The 13,836-nt window shown below is 37.9% G+C and overlaps 1 protein-coding gene across 10 annotated transcripts in view; it reads left to right on the top strand.

Annotated features, from left to right (window-relative positions):
- LOC117430884 (ecto-NOX disulfide-thiol exchanger 2-like) overlaps nucleotides 1–13,836 on the top strand; it is a 117,754-nt gene that overhangs the window by 27,960 nt on the left and 75,958 nt on the right. For 9 of the 10 annotated variants that reach the window (XM_059001493.1, XM_059001500.1, XM_059001496.1 and 6 more), the window contains one exon: nucleotides 3,464–3,547. In XM_059001493.1, the coding sequence (XP_058857476.1) occupies nucleotides 3,511–3,547 (37 nt within the window). In that variant the 5' untranslated portion in view covers nucleotides 3,464–3,510. Of the gene's footprint in view, nucleotides 1–3,463; nucleotides 3,548–9,002; nucleotides 9,181–13,836 lie in introns of those variants that run through there. The other variant, XM_059001497.1, reaches the window with a different exon arrangement.

Raw genomic sequence — 13,836 nt, 5'->3', positions numbered from 1 at the left:
AAGGAGGGGATCAAAGGCGGGCAAGATAAATCACAAGCTGGTAAAGTTGATGAGATGGCTCAGGAGCTGGTAATGTGATTCGTAGTCCATCTCTGACATGCTGTGCAACCTTTGGTGTGGCTGGTCTTATTTCTCTGGTGCAGTAAGATTAATTGGCTCTTGTTGCCAGATTTATTATCCACTTCTTGTGATGTAGTTTCATTGATTCTGTTTGATAAAGCAGGTTTCAGAAGGGGAGGGGTTGCTGCCAGGTTTTTGTTGTATTCTTGCTTTAGAGGATCACCTTTTGTTGAGATGAGGGGAACAGTACAGCCTTGGGTTTATAATTGGTAACTCACTTAACTTGTAACCTTATCGTCGATGGTTCAAGCACTATATAGATATAGAGTGTCCCCAGGATCCATGTCGATAGTTTGCATCCTTAGATAAAAATGTGTCGACTGTCTACGGTAGATTTCAGTTTGTAGCTCAAATTATTATCTTTGGTAATACTACGCCTAAAGATTTGTAGGTGCTGGTTTTTGGGCTTTGCAGGAAGCTAAAACTATTAGGCATATGCATGCTCTCCCTTCTCAGGACTCCTCAAATCTTGTTTTACTCAGTATGTTATGCAGTTTTTGGTTCGCTACTCCCAGGTGCTGCTGGTTCTCAAAGCATCATGAGGTTTGCTTACTGAAGGTAAACACCACGTAGCCTTCAAAGGGCTTACAGTACACCACACATTGGTAATGGATTGGAATAACTTACAATGTGTTTGTTTTGTTAAATTGGATTCCATTCGTCAAACTGTATTTCTGAACTGCAAGGCCTAGTATAGAGTCCATTTTAAAGAATTATTGGGTGAGGTACGATACTGTAGCTGTTTGGAAGATGGAGCACATGAACTTTATCAACTGGGTTAAAATCTGTAGTGATAGTGTCTTATCTTCAAGAGCACAGCATCTTACCTGCAGGAAAGGACAATGAATCATTCTGCACATCCTCTCTCTACAGGAGACCACAGGGGAAAAAAAAACAAAAAAACGTGCTTTTATCCATTCTGCAATTTTTTCCCTCTCACTGTGTATCCCTTAAAACATCTTTTATCTAGACTGTCCTGTCAGACCAAGTGTTCCAAACTGCTTCTCTAATTATTTACATGGGATGAACAGCTCTGCAGCAAAATGCAGTGAAAGGGGCTTCAGGTACATACTTTACATATAGCAGTGTCACACGCGCCCTCTGCAAGGAGAGTAGGTGTGTAATAGCTGTCCAGCAGACCCCGACAGGACAACCGCCTCCTCTCCCCTCAGTCTCCGTTAATTAAGTATAGACATTTTCAGCACTTTCATTAGGAACTTTATTTCCTGCAGTTTTTGGATATTACTCCTCAAGCAGTTTAATAAAGTTTATGAAAAATATTGAGGGGAAGTGATAACTACTTTACTTTATTATTATTATTTTTTAATAACAAAAACAGCAACAAGAAGTGTCCCGTTTGTGATGCTGCATTGTAATTGGTTTATTGAAATGAAGATGAGATTTTTATGAGCTGCATGCCTATTTAGAGTAACAGGCAGGCTTTAAGTGCGGTTGCCAATGGGTTTCCAATTACTGTTCTCACAAGTAAATTGAGCAGTACAGTGGCAACCCTCTTAGCCAGAGCTGGCGATGAGTTTTCTCTGCTGCTAATCTTTTTTTTCTCTCCTTTTTTTTTTCTCTCCAATACTTTTTTTTTAAATATATATTTCAATAGGAAACAATTTAGACAATTATTGTAGCCAAGCATTATCTTTGTTCTAATTTCTATGGTTTCTTTTAAAAATTGCTTTTATGACCATTGCACATTTTGTACAAACCATAAACTGCTTTCCACTTCAATTCTATCACAAGCCTGTTTGTGATTTCCACAACTGTCTCAGGATTAACACTTCACTTTTCACTTCAACCGTGTTTGAATTAGTGGGGGGGAATATTGCAGTAAACAGGGTTTTTGTAATACAGAAATAGAATGAAAAGCTCTTATAAAATGAAAAGATTAGATGGTGTTAGCCCACATCAACATTTGTTAAAAACTCTCTCTCTCATTTCTAGCTTTTAGATGTTCCATGCTTATTTATAACTATATGGATGCTTTGCATCTGGTAGCCTGCCTGCTGCTTTTGACTTCATTAGGAATGCACTGAAAAACAAGTTAGTGCATCTTTAGAATGGTTAACTGTGAAGAGCATAGTAAAACATCTATTGCTTCCATGTATATTTCTTTAGCCACAATTTAGCACCTCCCCCCTTTAAGAATCAGACAACAAAAACAATGCCCAGAGATTGTATGCATTGTTACAATGATCACATTGAATAATTACATTTGAATAAAGTGCTTTGATGATGTCTCTGGTGTTCTGTGAAATATGTATTGTGGTGAAGTGTAAACATTGTTAGTGACAAAATTAACCAGCAATTATGCTTATGTACATGTGTTCATCTTTTATATTACACTCATTTAGCAAGTAATAAGCCGTAATTGTTGTAAACAGTGCGGCCCCTGAAGGCTTACAGTACTTTGCTGTAACAGTGGGTCTATGTTACAAAAATCTGTTGCATACTTAAGGGTTAACCCTTTTCAGCTTTTGACCTCTTGTGTTGAGAAACAGTCCATAACGAAGACATTGTCTTCCTGTTTCCAAATATCAACCCAGTTACTACGTCTGAGAGCTCTTAAACTTTTGTAAGTGGCAAGATAGTGTGGAGCACCATCAGTGTAGCTATAACCTCAGGAGTAAGCTAGATTTGCTAACCACCTTGACTTCTTGAGAAGGTCAAAGATAAGTTTGGCAAACTATTCTGCTATGCAAGTGGGTGGTTGTCAATGGACAGTATTGAAAGGGCTCTCAAGGAACGGTGTCACGACAAAATCCAATGTAGTTGCAATATAAAGAAGCCTATAAACTGGAACAAACATTTTTTATATCTCCTTATATGTCATGCTAATTAGCAGCTTTACTTTTAGGAACATTTTTATGACTTAATGGTCATCTGATAGTGTAATCTGTATGAGGGAAATTAAGTCTGTGTCGACAGGACTGGGGGTTTACAGTATTTGTGTTTGAGAATCTGTATTACATGTCCAAGCTGGAGTGACTCGGGTGTATACTCTGTTGCCATTGGGAAGTGACATCAGCAAGAGCAGATAGAAAAGTAACCATTGAATGGCCTTAAAGGCCAAACCTGTCATGTACTGTAATTACTCTTCTGGCTGTTAGGTGCTAATGTGAAGCCTAATAGTGCTATTTTACAGGGTATAAATGAAGTAGATGGATTATGAGGTTTCAGTGGGGCATAATGGATTTACAGCAGCCTCACAAAGCATTGCTTTTGGACTATGCTGGGAGACCTGCTAGAGCAATCCACAAAAATGTACATCACGTTTCTTATTCAAGTGATCCATCACACATTTTTTATATTTGTTTGTTTATATTCTTTACAGAAGTTCACAGCTGCTGTTCGGACACAAGGTGAAGGGCATCACGTCTAATGATGTACAAGGACTACAGAGCAGGAAGAGCTGGAGGTAAGGCATTCTGTTCAAGAATACACAACATTAGGAAAAAACAAAACAAAGCAGCCTCTATCTGGGTCTGTGCTTATTCATTATCAATTAGCTGGAATGCGCGACCAAGCAGCGAGGCTTGTGCTTTGCTTTGACTTTCTAATTATTTTGTTCTGTGGTTAACAAGCTTGGGTGGTTACTGCCCCCAGCCAAAGGAGGATGCCATGCTTTTCTAAATATAGGCCTATATTTCATTGTTCTAGAAATGAGTCCATTCAATACCAAGCTTGTAGATTATTGACTTATGACAGGCTGGTACAGAGTGACCTTCAGTGCTCCAATGTTCATGAGTCCGGCAGGATTTTAGTGAGCTGCACCTTATATGTATTAGCTGTCAAGATGATTTACAAATCAAGCTGGGTACATTTTGCACTGCCATACACATTTGCGACTTCAAAAAGCTGAAGATTAAATATGTAAATAAATAAGTAAACAAATATATCGACCTAAATATCCACTCTCTTTAGAGACTTAAACACATTAAAAAATATATATGTTCACATAACAGCCTTGTATAGTGGTTTCTGGTGGGTGATTTCTAACATGGAAAAGGAGAGGCTGTGTGCGAACATTGTACCTTGTGCTCTGCAGCAAAGATCTTAAACACTTTTTTCTTTACAAATGAATGTCAGCAGCTTCTCTTTTGTACAAACATGTACAACAAACACATACAGGCTTGCATATGAACACCTACTGAAAACAAGATGTGGCATCTCTCCTGCTTTATGGAAATCGATTGTGGACAAAAAATACAAAAGTCTTTTCTTTAAGAGAAGCAGTACACTTATCAGAATGCATTGGGTGTGAGTTAAAAAGCCTCAACTGTCCCAAACTGTCCCAGTGTCCCGTTGAACATGGAGTCATATGCAGGGTTGGGATAAGTTCCTTTTTTAAATTATATTCCCATTCCTTTTTAATCAATTCCAATTCAAATGAAGGACATGGAATTGAAAAAAAAAGGAGTTGACTCCAGCCCTGGTCATATGGTAACCCTTCCATATGATAAATAAAGGAGCCGTTCTTCATTAAACAGGTTAGTTTATGCTGCAGGCTGAGATACAGTAATACATTAGAGGTCACAGGATTTGTTCTCCTCTCACCTTGGACACTGTGCTGGTTCATATTTTTGTAGTCTTGTTTGCTGAATGTAACGAACCGGCTCTGTGTGAGTATCCCGGAGTGAGGTATCTTTTTGGACTGTAGTTGTGTGTATTGGAGATAGGATTTGCAGTTCTGTGAAGCAGTGACTGGGCCATGAGTAAATCTATCAAGTTAAAACTTCAAAGACCGTATTTCTGTCTCAGCCCTTTTTGTAATCGTCTTTATTAGTAGTTTAATCTTTCTTAGCTTTAGTGTTTCGATCGGATTCCTCAAACTTTTTTTTTTCTGAAGCACAAAATGGCAAAACTTTAAAACCTGTAACATTATGGAACTAAAGCATTGCTTTGTATATTTTCTAAATATAATCACCTTTTTACAAATTAAGAGTATGTTATACAGGTTTTGATAGGGTAGTATGAATACAAGAGGTGTGCATTGTAACCCATGGCAGCTTAATCATGTGTATTATACACAGGGTGCATGTTATATTGTAAAGATTATGATAAAAATAAATAGCAGTAGAGGGAGGAACTCACAATCATCGGCCCATCTGTATCCAATCAGATAATAACCTCAGATCTTAGAATTGCCAATTCTAGTTTTGGAGATGCAACATTTTGACTTGCAGGTCATATAAATATGCATTTTGAATGTTAAATGAACATAATCTGAGTCTTAAGTGGATTAGCATATAGTTTGGCTGCCATACTACACTATTACTTTTGTTCTCATGTTATCAATATGCATTTTCTTACCTTTTAATCTGTACAGAGGTACAATAATGTGTAAACATGTTTCCGTTTTGGCTTTGTCCAAGCCTTAAACATTTAACACAGTTTACCCTCTGTCAGGAATCAAACGCAGAACATCTACCATGTGTCTGTCTGAAGTGGGATCTGATATTAGGAATCATACACACTTCACACACCAGTGCCAAAGTGCTCATCAGCTCTGGAAGTCCAGTTCGATTCATGTCATGGGTGAGCACTTTACAGTCAGACAGCGTCTCTAGCAAATATTAGCATTTTTTGTTAATTGCATTGTGAATGTGTGTGCATTGACCTCTGGGTATGACTGAGATGTTGCAAGGTTTCCTATTAAGTTTGAATTGTAACACCGAGGAAGGCTAAAAGAGAGCAGGGTTAAAAGCTATCCTGTGCAGTATATTAAATCCCTTCCATAAATATTTATGGGCCAAACTCCCCAGAGGGGAGCTTGCTGGAGTTTGGACCTAATCCAATTTACAGGATACTGCTGTCACTCCCAACCAGCACCACACAGGAAGCTTATACTATTAAAATACGTTTTCTGTGTCTTTAAGAAGCAGTGATTAAAAAAAAAAAAAAAACCCTTGGCAAACCTGTGGCAGTAAAAACACCCCGCCTTCAGTATCTCTTCAGAAATAACAATGTCAATGCAATCAAATGCAGTCTTTGAGGGTTGCTTACCCTTTTCAGTTTTTTACCTAGTGATGTGCTAGAATGCAACAAAACATACTTGCAAGCTGGCGATTTGTAGAAACAAATTCAGGACCTTTTAAAATGACGATGGCTTCATAATGAAAACCAGCGGGGGTAGCCCACGGGCTGCAGTGTTCTGATTCAGTGTGACACGTGTTCCAAGGTGTTTAAATGGTCTGGAGGGACATGTGACCATTCCTATTGTCGCTAAATCCTTCAGGGAAATTGTGGTTGGAAATCTGTAGCGACGTCTGTTCGAGTCATTATGTTTTGAGATGGTTTCTTGTGTGCAGTCTCCTGCCTGCTGTGTCACCAATATCAATCCTCTAACAAGTCTAGTCCTATCGGCTGTCTTTCCCATAATGACTGATACTGACTTGAATTCCATTTGAATGATTAATCAGTCCTGTGAGATGCGGATCATTTACACAAGCCTCATATTGCAAGTGTATAGAGATTTGTTTTTCCCCATGTGTATGTAGTGAAATACAGTATTTTTGCTTTTGCCGTTCATACCATTATTTTCGGTTTCAAGATTACATTTATTGGGTTCAGTATCTTTGCTGGTTGAGCTAAAGAATGCTTTAGCTTCACTCTCTCATTGCTGGAGTTCAAGGCAATGGACCCCACAAACATGACATTAAGTGGTCATTGAGAAACATAACAACTGGTTTATGTCAAACTGCATTCCAGAATTTGATCTGTTTATACTAGGACTTGTGGAGCTTAAAGACGTGTTGGAAAGAAACTGTGCTGCGGCTCTCTAAATTGCCACTTGAAGTTGACTTCATTGGTAATCATTGGTTTTCACATCCATGAAGTGTACTCAGAATACAGGGCACCAAACTTATGGCTGCCGTTGCTGTGGAAATTATTCCTGTAGCCCTTATCAGCTGTGGGGGGTGATTTGAGCTAACCCAGCCATAAATATGGAGGGCTGGCTGATGATGTTAAAGGTTACCGTTGTTTCAGATTAAACAAGAGGGTTCACAGCATGCAGAAAATTGCTACAGTGTAATAAGATTCTTTAACATATCCACCTTGATCACTGACTATTACTTTCCAGTGTAACAAACCATATATTGAACCCTATTTACAACCTGCAAATGATGGTGTGGACCTGGAAATTTAAACGGCTCCACTCTCTAGTGGTAGCACCGAACTGCAGAAAAATAAAAATGTAACTTTGATCTCTCCATTTAAAAAGCAAAATCTTAACAAGATCGTAGCACAGGCATAAGACTAAATAAGTATTTTCTAATCAAATAATAAATATATATGATCATATTTTGTAAATAGCATTGTGTATAGAGAAAGAGCTCTAATTTGCAGTACAGCACTTTATTACTCCTCTTCTAGTAGGTTAGTGTACAGTAATACAAAGTCCATAGCGTAACAAAGATTCTACTGCATATCTACACAAGCACATCCCCTGCTGTTACTGTTCAAACTCATGCATCATTTAGAATGTCTGGAGGTTTTGAAAGCCAGTGAAATTATATATATGTGTGTGTGTGTGTGTGTGTATGTCAAAAATATTTACTTTCCTGATGCACAGTTTTCAGCTAGCTTTGTGGGTCTTGCTACTTTAATCCCCATGGCGGAATTTTGTCGTATCTTTTCTTAAGCTTAAACATAACTGAACAAAAGAGAAATGCTCAGGGGGAGATTAAGCCTGCTCTCTTGTAACATTTCATCAAAGAGGAACATCCCTGTTGGCTCTGTGATGCCCTTTACAGCACTGCAAATTACCTGATTTGCTCTGCTTTGTGTCTGCCCATTTAATTAATATGCTGTTTTTGGTTATGCCATTAATTCATAAGGACAGTGTTTACAGCAGTTAATTTGCAGCTATCCCCGCCAGTCTACAGAGCTCATAAGTAATAGCGGTGCGTAGTGTACAGGTTAATTTTTAAATGGCTTTATCTAAAGACTCGATGGAGGTTTGAAGAAGTTTGATTCAGAAACATTGATCACAGTAAGTATAACCCTTCTTACCCTACACAATGTGATATTTGTTTATTAAATGATCTGGATTTGACAGTGTTCTTTCTAAAACTAAATATACAATACAAAAAATACTCCAGAAGGTGCTGTTTCATATATAGGGTCAGAAATCTATTGTGTTTTATGTTATTCTTTGGTTTGGAAAAACTCCAAAGCAGGAAGCATAGTGTTCTGTTTACCATGCTGGGGAAAACCATTAAAGTTTTAAAACATTTTATTTAATAACCAAACTACTAAAAGACCATTTGTTACAATTGGATCTTTCTGGAGCAGTTATTATGTCTTCATCTGCTTCATTTTTTTCAATACCAGGATGCCATATAGCTCATACATCATGCCATGGAATAATTTATGGTAATCAATGGCTTGTCAGAACAAATTCTCTGTCTCTCAGTACAAAAGGGTGTTGTTGTCTTCACTCGGATAATTCACCATGTTCGTCTCCTATAGCTAAAGGGCCAAACCTGCGCAATAGGGAGTGATAATAAATTCTAATCATGGGCATGCATGTTATGAAGTTCTGATTTGACAGCTGCATGCCATATTAATTGGCACTGATGTTTGAAATCTATTGAAGGTTCACAGAACATCATGCTACATTTTCACCTTCCACACCTCCCCATTCCTCTCCTCAGCCCAGCCATTCACCACTAACCACACCACCGCTCCAATAAGGAAGAATGAAGCAGTCACTCAGTGAAGACAGACAGTGACACAGACTGTTACAGATCACAAGAGCCAATTCCAGCCCCTTTGCACTGGAGGAGTCTGCAGTTTACATTGCCTGCCTTTTGCGTGTATATCTGTGTGTGCTGGTATAAGCTAAAAAGGATCCTCCTCTGCTTGCCCTGCCTACTGTGGCTCATTGTGCTGTGTGGAGCTGAGCTGAGCAGAGGCACAGGCATTGTAGCAGAGCTGGGGATTGTTCCAGCTCACATTACACATTCGTTCCTGGGAAATTTAAGCTGAGGGAAGTCTGATCGTTGTCACCAGGGCTTTGGACAATGTTTCTTGTACAGTACACAGGTATTTGTCAACTTCACACTGATGATGTGATGGTGTGTTTTGTGTGTAATGTTTTTTGGTTTCTTGTTAGGTTACGCCATTGATTCCAGCTTCTTGTGTTTTATGTGCTTGTGGTTAGAAAGATGAATGAATGAAAGAAATAATTTATAGTAAAAGCAAGCCTTTTTATACCACTTTTAATAAACACAGAGGAAGGCAACTTAATTTGTGTACAAGAATTACAAATAAATAAGAGCACTCTATATAAAAGTCTTTACTGGGTAATCAGCCTTTATGTCTGAAGCAGTAGTGAGTAATACTGTATGCTATGCATTGGAACCCTTGTGTTATCTGCACCTGGCCTCGCTAACAGTGGAGATGGTTTTAGAAGGTTTCATGAGCTCTGTGATGATCTTATTCCCCTTAGTTCCCTGTGTATTTTCAGTGTATGTGGTTTTGGAAAAGAATTTCCCATACTCTTATGTGGTTTTAAATAATGTATGTATGCACTGTATGACGGGGCTCTCTACGTTTTCAGTGTATTTATTTTTATTTTTTAACCACATGTGTTTTTTTCCCCTTTTCATTCTTGTCTCATAATTCATCATGAACATTTAAATTCTCCATACAAATGTATGATCTTTAGACTATGTATGCTAGCTGGTATAATTGCAGTCATTCACTTTACTTGTATACATAGAATAATATGTTTGCCTGGAGTTTTAAAACCATAGTGGTGCCATTACTAGACTTTAAATAAATAATCTAACACAGTTATATGCAAATATATACATTATGATATGTTGTGTGTGGTGTTTTTTTTTTTTTTAGCTGATTTCTTTGTCATACTTTTTTTTTTTTTTTTTTTTTTACTGTGGGTTGAACCTACAAAGTTCTTGTAGATCTTTGTTACTGCGAGGGGAATTTGCAGCCATTAACTGTAACTCCGTAATTGACCCTTTGTTGTTGCCTATCGATTAAAACATCCCTGCCAAACACAGCTGTAACAGTTTGATCTCCTCCTTGCTAATTTGACTTGAGGCATGATACAGTTGTTTTTTGACAGATTTTCATTTTCCCATTCCATTCCCCAAAGATGTCCTTTGCAGCATTCGGCAGAAGAATTGCTTCCCTGTCTGCGGAGAGCAGTTTGGTGCCATGCCTCCTGACCTCACAAATGAGCAATATTGCCATTGCATTAAAGGCTGCCAAATGTCCTTAAATAAAAATGTTTTTGTTAGTTTTAGCTGTATTGTATCAGGGGTCCAAATTTGTAATACATTACAACAGAACTGGACTGTTTCCCAGCAATCTTAATTTTTTTATATTTATTTTTATTAATGGTCATGTACCAATAGGCTTGACAAAATACATTATCATAAATTATTCAAACGGTAATCCTGCCTGACATTTGTATTTACTGTTGCGCTTGTCTCCTGAGCTCCAGTTTTTACAAAGAAATGTAATTAAATTGGTTAAGTAGAATTTACTTTTTGATTAATATATATACACCAGGTAGATGGCTTTTGTCATTTTCAGTGCAATGGGTTCTGTTGCGACAGCTGTCTCCCTTGCTCCTTAAAAGATTTTCAATCAGCCAGTGTCCCTTTTTTTTTTTTTTTTCTTCCTAGTGGCCAGAGGCAACACTTCTCTCCATCTGCCTGAGTGAATCATGTCAAGCTATGTTAGTATGGCACCATGATGGATACAGGTCCATCTGGGAATATGACAGCTATTTGCTTTTATCTTGTAGGGCTCTGCACAGATCGATTTGTGATTACTGTACATTTCCTCAAATGCCCTGTGTCTGCGTCTGTATACAGTTTGACTGGCCTAGATTTAAGATCCAAAATCAGTCAATAAAATGCAGTAATACTAAAAAAAAATATATATAGCAATGTTTGTCAAATAATTTTTAGAAACCGGTTTACAAAGTTTCTTTCATAATTTTCTCCAATGTTTTATAGTTATAGTTTTATAAAATGCAGTGTTCTGAAAACAAAACAGGTCCCTAACTCCCATGAATATCAGTCATTAGGAAAAACAGCTAATTGGACATAAAGAGTTCAAGGGAAACAGATTTTATTGTAGTGTTGCATATTAAAACTTTAATTATAATAGCTTGATTTTATTATTTAATTTTTATTTTTAATTTATTTGAAATCTGCCCCAAAACATAATAACACAATCACTGATGTTGTGGCCCACTACCTGATGTTACATTAACTGAAGTGTAATATCTGCCCCAAAAGGACGCTTGCAGCAGATGTTGAAACCTAAAGGAATCATTAATACACATAGCTTTTTAACATCAACATCAAAGACCTTTCTAGTTCCTCTAAAGACATTTAAAAGTTTTCTTCAGTTCTCTTTCTCAACAAATTAATTGCACTCCACACATATAAAACTCTATTATCCTGAAACAAGATATCCAACACAATCAGAAAGTACTTCCCTGCAATGGAGATATTTTAATTGCAATTTGAGATTTCATTACATTACAAATGAGGAAGGCTGTTTTCATATGAGCTGCACAGCAACCACCTATTACTTTGTAGTATAGTATCGATGGCTGAATTTTGATTACTAGGCTAGCCACCTGCATAGCCGAATATGAGCCCCTTGCTCTCTTGTTTTAACACTCTTAGCTAAAATCTGATTACCACCAGCAGCAAACCAAATGTAGGCTATCTCCCAGTAGACAGCTTAACCTAATTGGAATTCTGCAGTTTTTGAAAAGCAAAATGCATTTGATGTTACTGATAGAATGAGCTTGTCTTCACAGAGTATTGCAGTAATTGAGTTTCTAGTATTTGCATTGATTTGTGTGTCGTACATGCGACAGGATCTCTTGCTGCTCTGGGCTCCCATGGATTGCTAATTAAAGCAACGGTACCTTAAGCTTAACAACTGCACGACTGATAATTGGTATTGTAATAGATAGCAGCTGGTCCCTGTGGAGAGCTGACCCATCTCTGTTTGCTGTACCAGTGCAGATATTCTACATGATATTTATATTAGAGTGCTTTGCTGTGGTGGTTTAGAAACAACAAAGCTGTTGAGTGAACGGAGAATGACATTAACCTCCTGGATCACCAAGGGAACAAGATCTATATCAAATGTCATGTCACTAGCCACACATAGGAATTAATACGTAATAGTTTGTGATTTATAAAGCTAAAGTATGTATAAATCCAAGGTATGTACTGTAGATATTGCCACAAGTGTGAAAGACATTATTTTGACTTGTTCATGGTAGAAACATAAATACTGTAGTCATGGAAGCAACAAGTATATCAGCTTTCACTAATGCTTCATGAGAATTGTAGTGTACCGGATTGTGGTGTGTGTTTTTTTTTTTTTTTCCATTTTATATTTCAAGGCTGTCAGAGTAAAATAAATGAAATGGGTGCAACACATCCCGTGGCTCGAGATATATACAAACTCTTGCTTCTTGGTAACTCTCTTCATTGTGTTTGGGAACAGAATGCAATATGAATGCACATTTTTAAAGAGTGTTTTTCAGCAGATGTAATTATTTTATCTTGTTTATTAAATTTGTGCTTGTTAGGGAAACACCAATTATTATGTTGACTGGAGCCTTAAACAGTAATACAGTCTGCTGATCTGGGATGGGTAGATTACAATAGAAATGGCATGTATGAAATTAGATCAGTGAGAGCCTGGAGCTCTTCAGTACATCTTAACATTGGTCTAGAAGTGTACTGAACCCCGAATTGGAGTGTTAGAATTAAAGCACTTGGTTGTACGTGAATTCATGCTACAGGACCATCTGCTGTGTAGAGATTGATGAGGGGGGTAGCAGTCAATAAAGATGCACAGTTAGTCAGCTTGCAGTGTGATGAATGCATGCAACTAGTGTTCCGCTTCTGATTGGGGGTCAAATATTATTCTGAGCTAAGTCAGGATCATGTTTAACCAATTTACCTCTCACTACTTCAATACATCTTTCCCTACTGCAAAGAGTTGTGTTAGCATTGGGGGATGGAGGGGGAGGTATATTTACTGGCCGTGGGGATGCATGCCTTACCAGCTGTTGATACACAGAGGACCCCAGTCTTGAGTGCATTCATTCAGGTACCTTTTAAACACACTCCTAAATACAGGAATTTGAGGTAATAAAGAAAGGTAGTGTTTAGTTAAATGCACTCTCTGTATCTTTGAAAAGGCTGTATTATATGTTTGGGTTTCCTGTTTTCTGTGAAGCGTCTGTGCGTGTGTAGAGACCTTGCACTGCCAGGCACCGGGGGTTTTGAAGGCATGCTATTCAGTCTGACTTGAGCCATGTTATGCCAGCAGTTTGAAGCAACCCAAGTCTGTTCCTTGTGGCATACATTGGCCCTGCGTTAACAGGCACTGAGTAAAGCAGTAAGTATATTGCAGTATGGTCGGGGTTTGTTTATACAAAATATGTACAGTAGGTACATGCAGCACACTACTGTTGTGCAAATGGGGGAATGGGCATGTATTAATTCGGAACAGTTTTAAACATTTTGCCTGGTTTCACTTGGTGGCCATGCACCCTATTGAAAAATATAGCTCGTTCACTGATCTCACAGATGAGATGTTTTTTGTAATGATCATCTTCAAAGGCATTTAACCAGAAGAACATCATAGCTCATTGTAGTTTACCAAGTGGTTCTTGAATAAATACAT

Source organism: Acipenser ruthenus, chromosome 26 (genome assembly GCF_902713425.1).
Source record: "Acipenser ruthenus chromosome 26, fAciRut3.2 maternal haplotype, whole genome shotgun sequence".
Taxonomy (NCBI): Eukaryota; Metazoa; Chordata; class Actinopteri; order Acipenseriformes; family Acipenseridae; genus Acipenser; species Acipenser ruthenus.
The sequence above is the reverse complement of the archived record's forward strand: the minus strand, read 5'-3'. Positions and strand labels throughout refer to the sequence as shown.